At 33.8% G+C, this 20,411-nt stretch overlaps 2 protein-coding genes across 4 annotated transcripts in view; one reads left to right on the top strand and one right to left on the bottom strand.

Moving 5' to 3' along the window:
• Positions 1-17,182, bottom strand: part of bol (boule) — a 203,920-nt gene extending 186,738 nt beyond the window's left edge. The window contains exon 1 of one of the 3 annotated variants that reach the window (XM_065504147.1): positions 16,521-17,182. The gene's annotated coding sequence lies outside the window, so the exon portion shown is untranslated. The remainder of the gene's footprint in view (positions 1-16,520) is intronic. The other 2 variants (XM_065504144.1, XM_065504145.1) reach the window with 2 other exon arrangements.
• Positions 17,183-18,868: 1,686 nt separating this feature from the next.
• Positions 18,869-20,221, top strand: Syx8 (syntaxin 8). Its single transcript, XM_065504149.1, has 5 exons — positions 18,869-19,011; positions 19,074-19,268; positions 19,325-19,653; positions 19,716-19,820; positions 19,890-20,221. The coding sequence occupies exons 1-5, from the start codon at positions 18,986-18,988 to the stop codon at positions 19,946-19,948; spliced, it is 714 nt and encodes a 237-aa protein (XP_065360221.1). The 5' UTR covers positions 18,869-18,985; the 3' UTR covers positions 19,949-20,221.
• The last annotated feature ends 190 nt before the right edge of the window (positions 20,222-20,411 follow it).

The raw sequence follows: 20,411 nt of genomic DNA on the forward strand, positions 1-20,411 counted from the left end.
GAGTGGGTTGGAGAAACTTGAAGAACTAACATTAGTAAATGCTGCCGGGCGAAGCCGGAGTTTTAAATATTTTTAGGTAAACATTTTTTGTTTTTTTCCAAAGTTTTTTTTTTCATTTTTTGGGAAAAAAAAATTTTCGAGTTATTTTCAATTTTTGTTTTTTAAATTATTTTTTTGGTGAAAATAAAAATTAAAAAATATATTGTCTATATTAATGACTTAGTAATCCAGATATAGGCAAAAATCGACGTTGTCCTGGTTTTTTCCTCATATCTCAGCCATTTGTGGACCGATTTTGCTGATTTTAAATAGGAAACTTCTCGAAAGCATGTCTGACAGTATTATTGAAGATTTGCATCCAGAAAATATCTGGGTTCTTCAGCAAAATGATTTCAACTAATGATCCAGAATATATATACTTTATAGGGTCGGAAAATTATAAAAATATCTGGATTTTGTGAACGCTGCTAAAAATTTAGAGGCCAATGGATGACGAAAGGTATGTTCACAGCTTCCGGGTCAATATTTTTATGTTGCTGATGCTCGAGGGTATGTTGTAGAAAAGTTTAAAACCCAGAAAATATTCCCAAGAAGTTCTTGGTATGACAAGCAATATGCAGTCGCGGTAAAAGAAGTCAAACATTTGTTACAAAGGACTCTATAAATACCGAAATTTACATCAAGGAATGTTTACAAAAGAGTATGCTTCCATTCCTGAGACTGCTTAATGTGTCCACTTATTTTTGTCCTGATTTGGCATCATGTCACTCTGGTAAGCAAGATCTTGAGTGGCACAAGAAGAATAATGTGTTATTTGTACCAAGAGAGGCAAATCCTCTAAACTGCCTGGAGCTAAGGCCAGTGGAGAGATATTGAGCTCTTGTTAAAAGAGAATTGAAGACCACAAAAAATGTGTCCAAAAGTGTGGTAGATTTTAAACGGTGATGGACTATCTGTTCGAACAAAGTGACAGAAAGCTCAATAAAAACCTCAATGGAAGGGTTTCCGGAAAAGATTCAGAAATTCATCACTTGATTAGAACTATAAAAATAATATTTTTAGTAAATTGAAATAATAATTTCAATCAATTTTTGATCTCACTTCAAAGTTATTAACCTAGCTAATACAATTCCTTTATGAGCTACTGATGAAAAAAAGAGGAAAAATAAAAGGAATTTTATATCAGAGGAAAAGTCTACTTTCAAAATTGTTGCCCTTTGCTCTTTTTTAGGAAAGAGCAAAACAAATAAATGTAAAATTTTTTAGTTAAGCGTCCACTACTAAAAAATTTTACATTTATTTATAAAAGGTGGCGCAAAAGTAATCCTCCTATCAGAAAATGCTATAAATTTTGCGATTGGCCCCTAATGTCAGTTCTGTTTTGACATTTGTGTAGTAAACACATGCGAAATACACGTTAATAAACAATGCTACGCTACACTGCTCCAGAACGCGGAATAATGCTGACTATTTATTTGACCTTAATCACTACCAAGAGGAAGATGATTTTTCATCAAAAATAATCATGAGTGATGAGGCCCATTTCCATCTTAGCGGGTGCGTAAATAAGCAAAATTTACGCTTCTGGGGCACTGAAGATCCGCGTGTAACCCACGAAGAGCCATTACACCCGCTCAAAGTCACTGTATGGTGTGCTGTTTTCGCTGGAGGAGTCATCAGACCTTTTTTCATCGAAGACGTCGCGGGCCAAACGGTTACTGTGAATGGTGAGCGCTACAGAGCAATGATCAACGAGTTCTTTTTGCCGCAACTTGATGAATTGGGATTGGAAAACATGTGGTTCCAACAGGACGGTGCAACGGCACACACTGCACGTGCCACAACCGATATGCTGAAGGATGCATTTCCCGGGCGCCTAATCTCCCGTTTTGGCAATTTGCACTGGCCAGCAATCGCCTGATTTGACCGCTCCAGACTTCTCTTTATGGCGCTTTTTGAAGTCGCGGGTTTATGTCAACAAGCCTCAGACTCTTGCAGCTCTTAAAGACAATATCCGTCAAGAATGTGAGGACCTATCGCCGGAAGTTTTGGCCAAAGTGATGGAAAATGCCATAAAAAGGGCTTAAATGACAATCAACTGTGGCGGCGGCCATTTACATGACATCATAATCTCGACTTGATGTAAAAAAAATTAAAAGACCAAATAAAAATAATCCACAAGAAGAATCAAAGTTTTTCATTTTTTTTAATTACAGCCAAAAAACATCGGAAGTTTACTTTTGCGCCACCTTGTAGTACAACAAAAGTTAGATTACAGTACAACTCGTGTATAAGTCGATATCCCTATGTTTTCAACTCACTCTCTTTCTTTCATTACATTTGGCAACTCTAACAAAAATCTCATCTCATATTCTAAATCCCTTGTAAATACTATTAACTCCTCTTCTAACTCCCACCACTTTTTATTTGTGAAAAGTTGGTATCTTTTGAAACATTTTATGCTTTAAACACCCAAATCACTGTAAGTAGCACAAACATAAAATATATATTGAGCTTTACCCCCCCGAAACAAAATTCTACCCCTGGTTTTTGCATTTAATACAAACACCCCACAAAACACATGCTGCCCGTTTTGAAAATTATACCATAATTTATTGTTTGTATTGCATATCGTTTTAACAAAATCTTTTTAACCTAAAGGAATGATGATGATATTTGTCGTTGTTGTTGTTTTTGTTTTCTTTTCTATTTTGCTCTAAACCTACCCGGCATTAAACTAGCAAAACCTCTTTACACTCGTTTTTCTAATGCCCCAACAGAACATGCCCCCACCCCCACACTGCTGCTACATGTGTGTATTTTATTCTCAATAAGTTAAACTACAGAGAAGAAGATGAAAAAAACAGTTAAATGTGGGAAGAGAATTTTTGTTGGTTAATTTTTAAATACAATTTCATGAGAATCAGACATGGAAAACAGAGATTGAATTTTAACCAAAAGAGAACATTTACAATCCCCTCAGCATGAGTGCTAAGTTTGTCATTACGGGTTTTATTTCTAAAATTTACCTTTCTCATCCATTAATGTACAAATGTTAAAATCAACTTCTAAAGATATTGAATCCCGAAACCCGGAATTCACACGAATGAAATGGTTCGTAAGTTTAGGTTTAGAACTTTAACAAACAAAGGAAATTGTGTTGGAACTAGGAAAATAGGTTATGGGAGAGATGAACGAAGGAGTAGTGTTTGTTTCCTACATGGAAAGTAACAGGAAAGACTTCAGAATGAAATCTGTTCCACATACGGACAGTACGACAAAAGAAAAAAATTTCCCTGTAGTGTGTTGAGCGGTCCACTGGTCACTAAGGGCCGTGTTCTTGATGAAAAATGTGTATTACGTAAAATTCTGCGGGTATCAGAATCAAGTAATTTCATCCACTGTCACCAATTATCACCTTCGCCTTCTTCTGTACGCGATCTAGAAGCTACAAAATAGACTTTGAAGCTGATTTTTAATATATTTTCGGTCTGATATGTCAACGCGCAGTTACCCAGGGAAACCGCGCCAGACAAAATTTCCAATTTTCCAAGAATTTGCACATTGGGGCAGAATCAAAATTTTTTGAAAATAAATCTGGCATTTCTAAACGGATCATCCGATCGGCATAAAATTTGGCATGGGCGTAGCCAAGGAGTATTCGAGTTTAAGTTATTATAATGGGCCCTACAAATGATCCAGGGGCGGCGCTATTGTGGCTCAAAGTAGGGTACCTTCGACATGTAAAATTCTTAAACACGTGGAACGTTTTTGTTTCGATTTCAAAGATTTTTATATTTTTGGAAAGCGCTCGATAGGTCTTGAAAAACTTTAAATTTTAAAATTTTGCCATACCTTCGTTGACTTTTTTAAAAATATAGGTCAGATTTTTGGACCGAATGGACTCGAATACTCCTTGGCTACGCCAGATTTATTTTCCAAAAATGTTGATTCTGCCCCACTGTGCTCTGACGCATAAAACAGGCTGAATTTGATCCATGACATGGATTATGTTGGTTTTGAGGCTTATTCACATAGACCAGCCACTTAAGAAAACCCAACAAGAAAAAGTCTAACGGGGTCAAATCGCACGATCTCGGTGGTCAGTTCACATTACCTCCACGTGAGATGACCATGCCCACAAATGGCTCTTGCAGAATGTTAATGCTCCAAGAGCTGTTTGGCTGCTGAAACCATATGTCGTTGGTGTCCATATCATCCAATTCAGGCCAAAATAAGTTGGTAATACTCGAGCTATAGCGCTCGCCGTTGACGGTGATTACCTAGCCAACGTCGTTCTCAAACAAATATTGACCGATTTCGCCACCACTCCAAAATCCTTCATCAAACAGTGACTTTTTCGGGATGCATTAGACTCTCTTGGATCTCATGTGGATTGGTATCGTCCCAAATTCAACAAATTAGTTTGTCGACTGCTGAAACGCAGGTAACGTTGCCCAAACAGAACACCCATTTTAGTAAAACAAGTTTCTCATTAGCACGCGTTGTTGAACGCTATATCAGCCCATGGAGATTTGGCAATATAAACTGAATAAATAACAGCCAAATCGACAGATGTAGCTTCAACGAAATGGACAGGCTTTCAACTGTCAAAGTTCGGAAGTCGCTATTGCCATTGAAAATCTGTGCATAAATGATTGAGAAATGACCAAGAAAGCATGATTACCTCGTTTTTTTGTATCATGTATCACATTGTATGCTATGCCTATTGTATGTATGTCAAATTTCAACTTTCGAGATCCTTGGACTTCAGAAAGCCTCCTTTAAATGGGAATGTATTTGAAAAAATATTTTGATGACTGCATACATGGAGTTATTGACACCCAAATCTTATTTATTTTACATCCCATTTTATCCAATATTTTTTTTAATAACAAAAGCACTGCAAAGCGTCCCTTACTACTGAATTAGCCATCCCTGCTGAGAATAGAATAGAGTATGTGAATAGTATGGGCAGTATAACGAGTGAGTATTCTCGTAACTTACAATTTATTAAGAATTTTTGTTTGTAGGTAGATTAGAACACGACTATGTATGTATATAGTTCTATGTAGTCCATATGTATCTATAGGTATGTATGTGGTACATGTGTGTTTGTAAATTTCAGTATATTTGATATTTTACCATCCGTTGCATTAATGTTTAATATTGGTTAACTTTTTCTTTCCTTAAATTAATGATTTTCACACCATATCCAAGAGAACTTGAAATTATGGGAAAACATATTTAATAAATGAAAACTAGTAATTTAATAAAGTTAAATGTAGGTGCATCATATAACCAAAATTAAGACAGTTTTGGAAGTTTGATGGAAACAAAACTTAAAACAAGGCAGAATCAATATATGCCAGGTAGCCTCTAAGTAATCTACATTGTATTCAATACTAGTTGACCGCTCCGGCTTCGCCCGGTAGCATTTACTAATGTTAGTTCGTCAAGTTTCTCCAACCCTGCCTGTTCTTATTTATTTGCAAATAAAATATCTAAATTTTTACTGCATACTTTAGGGGCTTTTTTATTACAGTTGACTGGACTCAAAAAAAGCCGGTTTTAGCCGTAATTTTTTAATTTTTTTTCTTTACAAACCATCTCCTGAAAATTTCGATTCGAATAAAAAAAAAATCAGCCAAATCGCTCCAGCCGTTCTCACGTGATGACATTACATACATGGACCATTTCATTTTTATATACAGTGACGGACATTACAATAGAATCACTACCAATATTTCATTTAAAACCAGGAGCAATCAATCAATAAGGATTGGTGTGGGCCAGAAAATATAAAAAAGTGGCAAAATGTGTTGTGGACGGACTAAACGACCATTAATTTAATTGGTAGTGATGATAAGACATGGGTTAGACGTCCAAAAAATGGCAAAAACCAAACACGTTTAAACATGGTTGGGGAAATATTATTATATGGGGATGCTTTTCTTGGTATTGCGTTGGTCCAATTTATTGGATTAAAGAAAATATGGATAAGCACTTGTATGTAAATATTTTGGAGAATGTTATAAAGCCACATGCAGAATGGAATATGCACTTAAAATGGCTCTTCCAGCAAGATAATGACCCAAAGCACACAAAATTCATGTTATGGAATGGCCGTCTCAATAACCAGACTTAAATCCTATGAAAATATTTAAAGACAAACTCGGACCTGAAAAATTGAAAAACAAGGAAGAACTTTGGCAGAAAATTCAGGAAATATGGTATGCAATTTCCCGATCTACATGCGAAACTTTGTTAAATTCAACCCCCAAAAGATTGATATGCAACAAAATATTAAGAAAACAACGAATTCTTATGATGATTTTTTATTTTTAATCATTTTAAGACTGATTGATTCTATTTGAATGTCGCATATTTTATTTAGTCTTTTAGATTTGACATCGTTTTTAACATAAGAATGTGTTATTTTTATACCCTTCACCTTCGTGAGAAGGGTATATATAAGTTTGTCATTCCGTTTGTAATTTCCACAATATAATTTTCCGACCCTATAAAGTATATATATTCTGGATCCTTATAGATAGCGCAGTAGATTAAGCCATGTCCGTCTGTCTGTCCGTCTGTCTGTCTGTCTGTCTGTTGAAATCAATTTTCTGAAGACCCCAGATATCTTCGGGATCCAAATCTTCAATAATTCTGTCAGACATGCTTTCGAGAAGTTTGCTATTTAAAATCAGCAAAATCGATCCATAAATGGCTGAGATATGAGAAAAAACCAGGACAACCTCGATTTTTGACCTATATCTCGATTACTAAGTCATTAATATAGACAATATGGATATCTAATGATAGATATTTCAAAGACCTTTGCAACGATGTAGATAAGGCTATAGTAAGTTGGACCTACAATGGGTCAAAATCGGAAAAAAAATATTTTTTAACCCGAATTTTTTTTTCATCAAAAAATTTTTTTGACATAAATTGTTTTTCAAAAAAAAAAAAATTTAAAAAAAATTTTTAAAACAAATTAAAAAAAAAAAAATTTGAAAAACAATTAAAAAAAAATTAAGTTTTGTTTACCTAAAAATATTTAAACAAATTTATTTTAAAGTATAATTTGGTGAAGGGTATATAAGATTCGGCACAGCCGAATATAGCTCTCTTACTGGTTTTATTTTATTTTTTTCTATTTATTGTTTACGTTATGAGCATTAATATATAATGAACAAATTTTAAATTTTGAAATCAAATTTTGTAGTTTTACCGCTTTAATCGAATTCATATGTAGTGATTCTATTTTATTGTCCATCACTGTATATAAACGTTTTGTATACTGTACTTTAGAAAGTAGTTATTTGATCTACCACTAGTATTCTATTGGGGAGCCAATTGTGTCAATAGAGTCCCTCTGTAAACTGAAGTGTAGTATGTTTAAATTTTATATTTGCGTTTCACTTTAGAAGCAAGCCATTTTACTGGATGTATTATAGTTTTACTTTTGTTATACCAAAAGTCATTTCGATACTTTAACTATATTTCTTTTTATTTTTGCCCTACAATTAATGTCGTAATGAGATTTATAACTGAATCCGCAATGCACCATCTTCCGACATTTCTGCTCCGCATCCCAGTGCCGGAATTGAGAAAAATCCCGGACCGATTGCTCCACATATCCACCCAATTAAGGTGCAACCGTAGAATTACTCCTAACTAAACCATGAAAGGGATTGGTCGGATAGTTTTGTCGCCCTTGCATACAAGAAGAGGCCTTGTGAAAGGATGATCCTCGTGGCGCTAGAACTGTCGAAATCTCCACCAGTTAACCACGCCACACTCTTCCACGATGTCCTGCAGTCCACAATTTCCAGAAACATGGAGAGATTCATCTTAAAGGTAAAGCTTAATCTTGGTATCGTAGTCGATGAATTCTAAATTCTCGAACATACCACAGCTTTACTGGCTAACTGAAGTTGCAGAGGCCCTCAATGCAGGCAAGTCGTCGAAAATCCAGATGGTGTATCTATGTTGATGTTGAGATACCTTGCCTAGTGGGGACCTGGCAACGGTTTTTAACTCAGTAAGAGTAGAGCAGTGATGGGCAAACACACATTTGCGATTGTGTGTAAGATAGCAGAAAACTGGGTATTTTAAATAACTGATTTGACTTATTTCGGTAAAATAGTAACAAAGCAACAGCCAACCGTTCATGATCACAAGCTACACAAACCAGTTTATAAAATACGCGTGTCAACGATGTGCAAACAGCATTTTGTAGCCTAAATACGAGTGTATTAGTATTTGAAAAATGTCCCTCATTGGATTAGAGTCCCTCATTTGATTAGAGTCAACCTCGCTCTTTCCCTCTCCATATTACCCGCCACAAGATTGGCACCAACATGAATTCCGTAAAATGCTTAACCCACTACAAATATCCACTGAAGATATTGCACGGTTTAAAGGAGCAGATACCTTGTAAAGGGACGGTATAAAGTCACACCACTATCTTCCAGGATATCCTGCAGTCCAAAATGTTCAACAACTAGAAGAGATGAATCATAAACTAGTTTAGTGCCCGCAAGTTGTTCGTAGAGTTTAGAGACAAACGCTCACAACCTTGTACAATTTAACCCTATCTATGAGTTTTTTTTTATCTTTTGGCTGATGCTGACCCAACGGTACCAGGTCCCTTTCTCATCCTTGCAGGTCCCTTTCGGTACCTTGCCGGTCCTCCACAAAGTTAAAATTTTGTAAATAACTTCCTGAAGTCCTTACTTTCAATATTTCATAAAAAAAAATAAAACTTTTTCTACTATTTAAAGCCTTGGTCCACAAGGGGTTAAGAAGAAGTTGCTCAGGGAGTTATCTTGCAACCACCCCTGTTCAATTACTACCTATCTAAACTTATCGTACCTCCAGCAGGAGTGGAAGTGATTTCATATGCGGACGACTGCTCTATTATGGCGATGAGCCACAATATTGATGATTTATTCGACCTTCTTCACTGCGCTTTTCCTACAACTATCACCAACGAAGTCTTCGACAAAACTCCTCGTCACCTGGAGGAAGGAGTTTAAGCGTAATCTTGGCGTCGTAGTTGATGGAGTCCAAATTCTAACTGGGCACCACCAAACGAATTTTTAACACTTCAACTACAAGATAATTAGTCGGTCGGTGGTCAATTACGCTGATCCAGTGTAGTCACCTTTGTTGAGCGATTCCCAGTTGAGAAAGCTGCCTTAAGGACTATCACAGTCTATCACAGAAAATGAAGGTTCTCACAATAATGGAACACAACTTTATGCTGACAAAATAGAATGTCTTCGGAGAAGTCATCCTAGCTTCGACATCAATCAGCTGGAGTCTCCCAAGAGACATATCAGGCAGGAGCTTCGAGAATACGAGGATGTGCAGAATTGATTGTATCGAAATTCGTATACGGCGGCTTTGAGCCACATTCATAGAAACGCCATCAATACCACGGTTACAGGATACTTCATAAATGTTGTACCTGAAGACGAAAACAAGGATGGAACAACAAGATTAATGCCTCTAGCTTCCGCATAGAACGTAACATCCCAAATGTATATCCAGCATGCGGTCTGGGTCCTCATGACTTCAATCCAATGAATTTATGGATAAACTAAGTAGATCGCAATGCAGAACTCCCGGATTAGAAAATTTTATAGTTTAAGCTGTTACAACACAAAAAGTTAGAGGTGTGGCATGTTTGAAATAATGTTCATGCAACAGAAGCATTGATTACATTATTGTATTTTATAAATGTAAGCAGCTTTAGCTTGTTAACCCTTGGAAATGGTGTAAATTTTTGTTATGCCAACATCAATTGTGTGTCTGTCTATTTGCAAATGAAATTTTAATGCATTTCGAAACTAGTACAAAAATAATTCTTTGGAATTCTTTAGTTTTTACTTTTTTGTTTTAGAAAGCATTGCTTTTAATTGCTACGATAACAAACATTTTGTGGCAAAAATGTTAACATGTAAATTCGAATATACACATTGTATTTTAAACAATTGGAAATTAAATTTTAATTGCAAAATTGATAAGGTTCGTACGTACAACCAAAAAGAAATTCTTAGATTCAAGGAAATGCTGTTTGGTTTCAATGAATTGTGTGTGTCTTGCTTTTAAAGTTAGGTATAGAATTACACTGAAATAATGTACTTGTACATTGATTAAATGGAAATTGTACAGTTATGATCCTTTTAACATCGTTCTTTTTACATATTCTTTTTGTTTTGCCAATGTTAAGAAGTAAAACTACATTTTCTAATTCTTTATTCGTTTGGAAGGCCTAACGCTGCCATTATGTGTGGAATATAAGGTAGTGCAAATGTCCGCCGCGGCTTTAATGGGTGGGGCGCATCCGAAATATACAATTTTCCATGTCTATGACACATAAAACAGGCTGAGTTTGACCGATGTCATGTTTTATATTGGCTTTATGGGCCGATATGGTTTGTGGCTCATTCGCATAGACCAGCCACTTAAGAAAAAGTCTAACGGGACTATTATACTATTGAAAATTGCCCAGGTCACTTGAATAAAATTTTAGAAAAAAATTAACATATTGGATGTATGACTTAAAAAAGCGAGATTTTTCCCAAAATTTTAACTTTTGAAAATTTGTATGTCTTGAAATTTTGTATGTATGTAGGTTCCTCACACGATGTGTAGATCCACTAAGAAGGGATTTTTGGAAATTCGAATTTTAAGGGCGCAAAAAAAAATCAACATCTCTATATCTCCGGAACTAATAAAGCTTGCACTAAAAGTAGAACTTAATCTAAATTTTTGCAAAAAATAAGTGGTACTTTTTGAATTTTGTACTTTTAAAAGTATAAAACTGACAAAACCCGAGTTTTGGAACTTTTTTGTATCGCATATCCCAAAAATGGATTTAAATGGAAAAATTTTGGCATTTTTTTTTAACGTATAAGGGGTCAAACTGATCATTAGGGTGGATCAATTTGTTCGAGTGAGAAAAATCGTTGCAGGCGTATAGCAAAATCGGAATCTACATAAATTACTATTTATGCTGATTTGAACTTAGAAAAAAATGCCTTATTTTCGCTAGCATTAAGATAAGAAAGGACCTGGCAACGGTTTTTAACTCAGTAGGAGTAGAGCAGTGATGGGCAAACACACATTAGCGATTGTGTGTAAGGTAGCAGAAAACTGGGTATTTTAAATAACTGATTTGACTTATTTCGGTAAAATAGTAACAAAGCAACAGCCAACCGTTCATGATCACAAGCTACACAAACCAGTTTATAAAATACGCGTGTCAACGATGTGCAAACAGCATTTTGTAGCCTAAATACGAGTGTATTAGAATTTGAAAAAAGTTTCTCATTGGATTAGAGTCAACCCAATCCTCAAACCCTGCCACCTGTCGCAAATAATAAGAAGCTCTTCCCCTCTCCATATTACCCGCCACAAGATTGGCACCAGCATGAATTCCGTAAAATGCTTAACCCACTACAAATATCCACTGAAGATCTCACACGGTTTAAAGGAGTGAGAAAAAACGTTGCAGGCGTATAGCAAAATCGGAATCTACATAAATTACTATTTATGCTGATTTGAACTTTGAAAAAAAAATGCCTTATTTTCGCTAGCATTAAGATAAGAAAGGTAATAATTAATTAAATTTTTCCTTTTTTTAACAAATTGAGCTTATTGTTAGACCCCATTCACACTAGGCAATTTAGTTGCGCAAGTCTCTTGCCCAACAACAAAACAGAATGTAAAATTTTCTTCTCCTTAACCCAACATTACCTCTGCCATCTACAAACACAAGAGACTTGCGCAACTAAATTGCCTAGTGTGAAAGGGGTCTTAGCGAAGTAGCAGAAGCCTGATATCCGCTAGTTGGGGAATATATCGAAAAAAGTATCCTTTGTATTGTCACTCGCTGTAAGCCGAGCTTAACATACTCATTTGTATCTTCTTAAATCAATATAATTGTACAATAAATCAATACTTTTTTATAGAAAAATATTCATAAATTTGATTAAATATAAAATATTTTTGATTTATAAATATTGCAAACATGTTAGTGATGGCTTTATATATTTATTATCAATTATTTTCCATCATTTAAAGATTTACCTAAAAAAACACTTAATTACAACCAATCATTCACACTTAACTAGGGATGACTGTTGATATTAACTTTTTTCTGAGATGATCACTTGAAATTAAAAAAATAGCAATTAAATCAAGAATGTTACAATAAAAGAAAAGAGCATATCAAATTACAAACAATACTACACACAAAAATACTCAACTAGATATGAATAGACACATGTAAACATTACCTACTTAACTGCATGAGGGAGGGAGTCGTCACTTAGTCAGTCAGTTTGTTATTATTGTAATTTACAGACAACAATAACAATGCACAAAGCAAGTGTAGAGTACTCTCATATACATTTTTTTTTTTTTGAAAACAAATTATGAAAAGTTCACATACAGAAACAGATACACACTCACTCACTAACTTAACAACATTTACAAAAACAAATTGACCATGAGAAAAGTCACATGTGTTGCCACCAGCAAAGGTAAATAGATTTGTTTAATAGAAAAAATATGGAGTAAAGAAAACTAAATAAAAGGGAACAACAAACAAACAACGACGACGACGACGAAGAAAAAACAAATTTGTGAAACAAAAAAAAATGTTTATGAAATAATAAAACAAAAAAATTAATTAAAAAAAATGTAAGAAAAAATTCTTTTAAAATTACTTTAAAAAACAATTTACAACAATCTCTTGCAATCAATGTTTTTTTTTTCTTTTTGCTGCTGGACGAAAATTAAAAGTTTAAAGAACAAGTTTTATTGGTAATCGTGTTCAATTTTGCTACTGCAAGTGTTAAAATTGTCCATTAGAATGGAGAACAAAAAAAATATTTTGCAGCAGATAGTTAGTTGTTGGCTTGTTGTTGGAAGGGGGGGAAGTGGGTGCTTATTGTTAGAGCACAAGCCGATACGTTTCGACCCGGCCAGTAAATCTTAAACATAAACAGAGTTGTTGTTAGTGCTAGAGCACAGAGTATTAGTGTGTGCTCCTTTTTTTATGGATGGCTGAGAAAATGGGGAGTTTTTTTGTTTTGTTAGTGTAAGCGAAGAACACAAGACAAGAAAAACAAGAACAAGTGCTTGTATGGGGAACAAGAAAAATGTAGAGATTTGTTGTTGCCGTTTTTTTTTTTTTTTTAAATATATTTTTGCTGTTTTATTTTGTGAATGGTTGGTTTAAGTCTGAGAGCCATTTTACAAGTATTAAAAGGAGAATAGAAGAAAAACAGTGATGTCAAGATTTGCATATGGTAGCAGATAAATTGAAAAACGCGTATACAACTTTTTGATAAGAACTATTTCGTTAGACCCCTTTAACACTAGGCAATTTAGTTGCGCAAGTCTCTTAACCCGACATTACCTCTGGCATCTACAAACACAAGAGACTTGCGCAACTAAATTGCCTAGTGTGAAAGGGGTCTAAGTTCTTTTAATATATTCTAATATTTTGAAATTGTGGACTAAACTTTATTCCCAAATTTTTTCAAACCTTATTATTGTAATTTATGTAATTTAAATTTGTTTGGAAATTTAAAGGAGACAAAAATATAAATAAAGTGACAATATTGCACTATATTGGCAACAATTAACAATGTTTATGAGATTTGCGGTATGGTAAATGGTTATCTCAATGACATACACAATTTCATCACTGCACGTAACCAGCAGTTATCACAACAAAGTAAATAGGAAATAGGAACAAGGTCCTCAAGTTACTAACCGGCAGTACTTATAGTATGGACAAAGAATCCTTGCTAGTTACCAACAAGACGATTGGTCGGTAAGGACCGTTACAGGCTGCCTTCAAATTAGCTCCGAACACTACCTTCACGATGAAACTAAGGTTCTACCGGTCAACGGTTTCTTCTAGGATGTCACCGGAGGAGTCATCCAAACTTCGACATCACACAGTTGGAGTCTCTACCGATGCATGTCAAACAGGACCTACGCAAATACGAGGAGAGCTTACAGAGGTATGTGCAGCATTCATTTGATCGCAGCTCGTATATGACAGCTTCGAGCGACATTCACAGAGACGCCATCAATTCCGCAGTAGCAGGATACCGTAAGAATGTCGTACTTGGAAGTTACCCACAACGGATAGCAGACGCTGAGAAGATTCTGCCGCGTAAAACAATAGTCGTTCAGACACAACTAAGATCAGGATGGAGCAACGGGCTTAATGCCTTCTGGTCCCGCATAGACCTTGTCGTGCTCCACTTATGCACAACATGTGGTCAGGGTACTCATGACACCCTGCACATATTCAACTGTTCAACCAACCCTACGTCCTATAGATTTATTCATCCAGTCGAAGTAGCACAATTCCTTGGAATTGAACTGAACCCCCTGTTTGAATATTGTAAAACTGTTTATGCTGCTACAACAACAACTTATATGTAATTTTGAAGGGTACATAACTGTCAGTGCAAACAACAGTTTTTTTTGCTCCGAAAATGTCGAAAAAAGTGCCTCTGAAACACACCGATTGCTCGCCGTAGCTTTTGGTGAATGTGTTTCATCTGTTTCAACGTGCGGGAGATGATTTGTGCGTTTCAGAAGATACGGTTTGAAGACTAAGAATTCGAAAGTTTGAAGACTATGAATTGGAGGCCTTACTCCATGAAGATTGTTGTAAAACTCAACAAGAGATTGCAATACCATTGAGATCTACTCAAGTAGAAATTTCAAAACGTTTGCTAGAAGCAGGATTCACTTAAAAGCAGGGAAATTGGGTACCATACGAATTGAAGCTGAGAAACGATTTTATATGTCTGAAATGCTGCTTGAACTCTATAAAAGAAAATAATTTTTGCACCGAATCATTACTTGCGACGAATCAACAAAACGAAGCGTAATAGATCGTATTTGAAGACCGGCCAACTAGCCGATTCGACACCAAAGCCAAATATCCATGGCGCTAAGGTAATGACCTGTATTTGTTGAGACCAAATGGGTCCTATCTAAATGAGATTCATAAATCTGGACAGTTCAACACAGGGTGCCTGTACCGAACACAACTAATTCATTTGAAGAGATAATTGGCGGAAAAACTCACAGAATATGCGGCCAGATATGAAACAGTAAAATGTTAAAATCTATTTACAAAGAAGTGGTTGAAATGTTTTGCATCATCCGCCTTATATACACATCTTGCCCCTTGTCAAAAACAACAAAGTTTTGAAAATGTCGAATTTTCTATCAACAATTGGTCAGATGCGGGAGGTTTTGATTTACTTCTTTATTTTGAAAAAAAAAAAAAGTGCCGCTAAAGCACATCGAAGCTTATGGTGAATGTGTTTTATCGGTTTGAACGTGAAAGAGATGAAAATCTGTTAAAAACTATTTAGAAAATAGCTGGGAAGTTTTGCCACATCCGCCTAGTATTTGTTTCGATCGAAGCAGAACGCTATCTCTGGTATACGCTTCACTTCAGAAAAGAGTATCCGAAATTGAATTGATTTGTTTTTGGCCTCAAAAGATGAGCAGTTCTTTTGGCGCGGAAACTATATACTTATTGCCAGAAAGATGGGAAATCATAGCTAATTGCCAATACTTCGAATGAATATTTCAAAATAAAAGCTAAAAATTTTAATAAAAATTACTAATTTTTAAGTCATACTTGCAATAAAAAATACGCACTTTTTTGTATAAAGGCAATATTTTGCTTAATTTGAATATGGAAGCAATTTTGAAATTTTACATAATGATGTAGAATGTTTCAGCAAATACCAGTAATTAAGCAAAAAAAAACTTATTTCTTAAATTTCCATTTAGTGCCAATTTTAACACATTTAAACACAATGTGCAAATCGCACGATTTGGTTAATCGAAAGTAAAACGAGTAAATATCCTAGATTCGATAAATAGAACAACAAAATATGTGAATTCACTTTAAAAGCGGAGAGATAATTGCAATAATAAATTATTTAAAAAACAAAAATCGCTTCATTAACACTACTGAAATAATGTGCAAAAATGTCTGTGAGAGTGGATGGATGTGCCTGACTGTGTGTGTGTTTGTGTGAATGTGTATGATTATTTTACGACGATGTCTTTTGTGTTTCTGCGACTAGTATTGTTGTGACACAGTGACCCAATTCAAAGATTCGATTTTCTGGTTTTTCTAATGGCCAGCCAGCCATCCAGTCAGAGTTAAAAAGTAATAGGAAGAATATAAAACAAACTGATTTTCATGGTTTGCAACAAAATCTATAGATAGGAAAAGATGCTGTAAACGTTATTCTTTCCATAGAATTTATAATTTAACACAATTCTAATGATTTTAAGGCGAACGACCACCACATAAGGATTATAAAAAAAACATACAATAAGAAAATCAATGTTTTTTTTTAAAGAATAACAACAAAAACACAAGTAGGAATGATGATTAAAAAAAGAACACAGTTAAAAATCTCTGCATATACAAAACTTACCGTTATTTTACGTTAAAAAGAGGAAGAAACAAATTTCACAATTCCTTGTTGTTGGTTATTGTTGTAGTTGCAATTGTTTTTTCGATCTATTTTTACAAAAACACACAAAAAATTCTTTAATTCGTAAAAGATTTACAACAATTAAAATTGGCAAATAAAAATTAGCTGGGATCTTTTGCTTTAGTTGGAATTATTTTTCTTTTAATTGGAAAAAAAATCCTTTTTCAATACACAATTTTATTTTACTTTTTGAGCGATCACAAAAACGTGTGTTACTGGGTTTATTTCTATATTTATTTTAACAAAAATATTTTATTTTTCCTAGGAAAATTGTTGTTTTGTTTAGCACGTTAATTTTCAACAATGTTTTCTTTATTTGTTTGTGGGCGACATAAATTTTAGCTTTTAACTTTATTTTTTATTCTTAACGCGTTTCTTGTTTTTTTTTAACTTTTTGGCGCCGTCTTCTTTTTTGTTTTATTGTTGCCTTTAAGTTTTTTTGAAATTAGTTTGGTTTGCTGCTGTTTCGTTTTTTATAATTTATTTAAATTTTCTTATGGGTATTTTAAACTTTTTCTTTTTAACTGTGCTATGAAAACTTTTTATTTGGTAACGTAACACGCGTAAGCTGGCTTATAACACACTCTGCAAAGGGGAAAATTCTTATAGTGAAAATTTTTCCTTTTAGCACTAAACTTTTCTTCTTTAAAGATTTTTCACATTAATTCAGCCGTTCAATGGCTGAATCAGGGATGGACAATTTAGTGTTATGGTACTTATTGCAGTACTTTTTGACATCGCTTGATAATGAAAAGTATTGTTTACACCTAAATAAATACCTGAAATTGAAGGTTCATCATTACAATAAAACTTTATAAATATTAACTTAAAAAAATGTGCACTTGTAGGTATTAATGTTCAAGTTTTACTACTTTATATGAAAACGCCAATAGTTTGCTTAATTTGACAGCCAACTACGGAATATGTAAGCAACTTAGATGTTTGAAATTTCACATAATAATATAGTATTTTATCTAGTTTTAGGTAATATCAGTATTTATGAAAAAAGCTGAATTCTTAAATTTCAATTTAGTACCAATTTAAACACATTTGAAACCAATGTGTGTCGTTAAAAGGAGAAACCAGCTATATTTTTTGATCATACAAATACACACCTGATATGTAAATCCACATAGTGATTTCATATACGAACGATTTTCAAAAACGAATAATTAACGAAAATTTATATTCTGCAAATCGCACGATTTGTTTAATCGAAAGTAAAACGTGTAAATCTCCTAGATTCGGTAAGAAGAACACAAAATATATGAATTTACTTTAAAAACGATTAAAAAATCTTAACCGATATAAGAAAAAATACCGTTACAGCTAAAAAAAAAAATAAAACTTATTTAATTTCTTTTAACTCATTATATTCCCAGCAAATCTTACAAATGATTTAGTACCTAGAACCGCCCGTCATGACAAACTATTACTTTGTTCCGAGAGAAATTCATGCGTGGACAAGAAACTGTCCACTCAGTAAACAAATTGATTTTTTTGAAACAAATTGATTTTTTCAATAGGTGAGTTCAGAACCTTATCTTAATTTCCATGACTATGGTGAAGGGTATAAAAATAAAAATTAATTTTTAATAATCTAGCCTTTTTAGTACACATTCTTACCATCACAACAAACTTACCATCACTGTCATTCTTATTGTAAAGATTTTTCACTGTAATTCAGCCACTTAATGGCTGAATGCACTGGCAGTTGGTAGCACTGTTACACATATGTTGCTGATAGGGTTGCCAAGTCTAAAATAATATTTTATATGGTGTGATAATTTGGGAATATGAAAAAAAACAATTCGAACTACCGGTCAGAATGTACATCTGCAGGAGAAAACTGATATCCCGGAAAATTTAGATCATTAGTCAAAGAGAATCATAATCATTTATCTTAGTCTGGTAAAATTACATATATTGCAATGGATTTAATGTTCTTATTAAGCCGTTGTAAGTCTTTTTATAGACATTTATATATTTTAAATTAACAATACCAAGTGAGAAATTCTTTCTTACGATTATTTGCAACAAAATATTCTATTTATCCTTATAGAATATTATTCATTTATATTTCTGCAATATTAATGCAATTTGTTTCGTGAAATCACAGAAAATATGACTTCCCCATATAAATTTGTCTCTTAAAATCCCAAAAATTATAATTTCCCCATGTTTTTCTTTCAAACAACGACCACCCTCAAGTGGAAATATAACATCTCTGTTTTAACTCCAATTCTCTCTTTTCTTTTTCCTCTCTGTTTTGTTTTTTTTTCTTTCTACACAACAGCTGTTTCATGTTATCATTCTGTTGATTAATCACAATTAATTTCGTTTTTTGTTTTCTTTTCGTAAATTTGCCCTATATTTGATTAGAATTTCAAGAAAATTTCTCTAAAATGGCTTTAGTGGATGTAGATTCCTGGTAAATTATAAATTTCCAATTAGAAAAGCTTACAAATACCAGTTTCTTTGTATTGTTTTCAGGCAAACTGAGTTTGAATCTTGCAATCGCTTAAGTAATACCTTGCTATCGCAATTAAACCAGAGGGATAACAAACAGCATTTGTCACCAGAATACCAGCGTTTTACGGCAGCCATACAAGTGGGTCTAAAACAACACGATCGAGAATTGCAACAGCTAAAGTTTAAGCTGAATGAGGCAGCCAAAAGCAAGACACTGTAAGAAATAGTAAGGGAAAGGAAGAAAATAGAAAATAAAATTTTTGATTTAATAGCACTTTGGAGGAGATTGCCCGCAGACAACGACAATTGGATACTCTACAAACACAAAGGCAACAATTGCAACGTAAATATAATGACTCCGCCAGCAATGATAGAGCCGCTTTATTACAAAAGCCCAGCTCTTCGGGTTCAAGAGTTGACTCTAATGGAGAAGATAGTGATGCTGCACCCATAATTGATGCAAATGATGTACAGACCTTGAAACAGCAACAAATTGATATGCTAGAGGAACAGAATCGAGGACTGGATACTTTAGCCCAAACTTTGTCCAGACAAAAACATTTGGCCACGCAACTTGGCCAAGAAGTGGAAGATCAAAATGGTAAATAATATGAAAAATATGAAAATAGTTATTTTAAAATATTTTTTAATATATTTCTATAGATATTTTGGATAATTTGGCCAATACCATAGAAAGAGTGGAAACAGGTGTTAGTTTGGAGACCAGAAATATTGGTTTGGTTAATAGAAGAGATAGCAGTACTTGGGGTAAATATTTTAAAACATACTTAGGTAATAAATGATTCGAATTTAGTTATTATTTTAAATAATTTTCAGGTTATTGGGTGATTATCTTCACTTTACTGGTGCTCATTATAGTTGCATCGGTTTTGTAATTTAGTAATGTAATACTATTACTCATTTCTATATATAATTGTTGCTTATCTTTAAGTTTTAAGTATTTTTATACATGTGTCTTATTAACTAAATATTTCCAAAGCTATATACTATAACTTGATGAATATAACCTATTTGTATGATAACTATTTGATCAAAATAATATTTTTTCTTTCTTCTAATAATTAAGTTGTACTGTTTAAAAAAAAAAACTCGATGTATGTAAAGATTAGTTTACAGCATTTATATAATAAAGTTATATTAAAACATTATTCATTCGATTCGAAAGGAATATTAATTCGATTTTAAAGAAACTGCTGTGGTACTACAATAATTTAGCATATATCGCAGATAATACAGATACGAAACAAATGACAGTTCTCAAAAAACTAATATCGAACCGTTCTACATTGAATTTTCAATGGTTGTGGTTGGCAGAAAAACACAATTTTAAATAGGAAA

The sequence above is a fragment of the Calliphora vicina genome, chromosome 3, assembly GCF_958450345.1.
Source record: "Calliphora vicina chromosome 3, idCalVici1.1, whole genome shotgun sequence".
Taxonomy (NCBI): Eukaryota; Metazoa; Arthropoda; class Insecta; order Diptera; family Calliphoridae; genus Calliphora; species Calliphora vicina.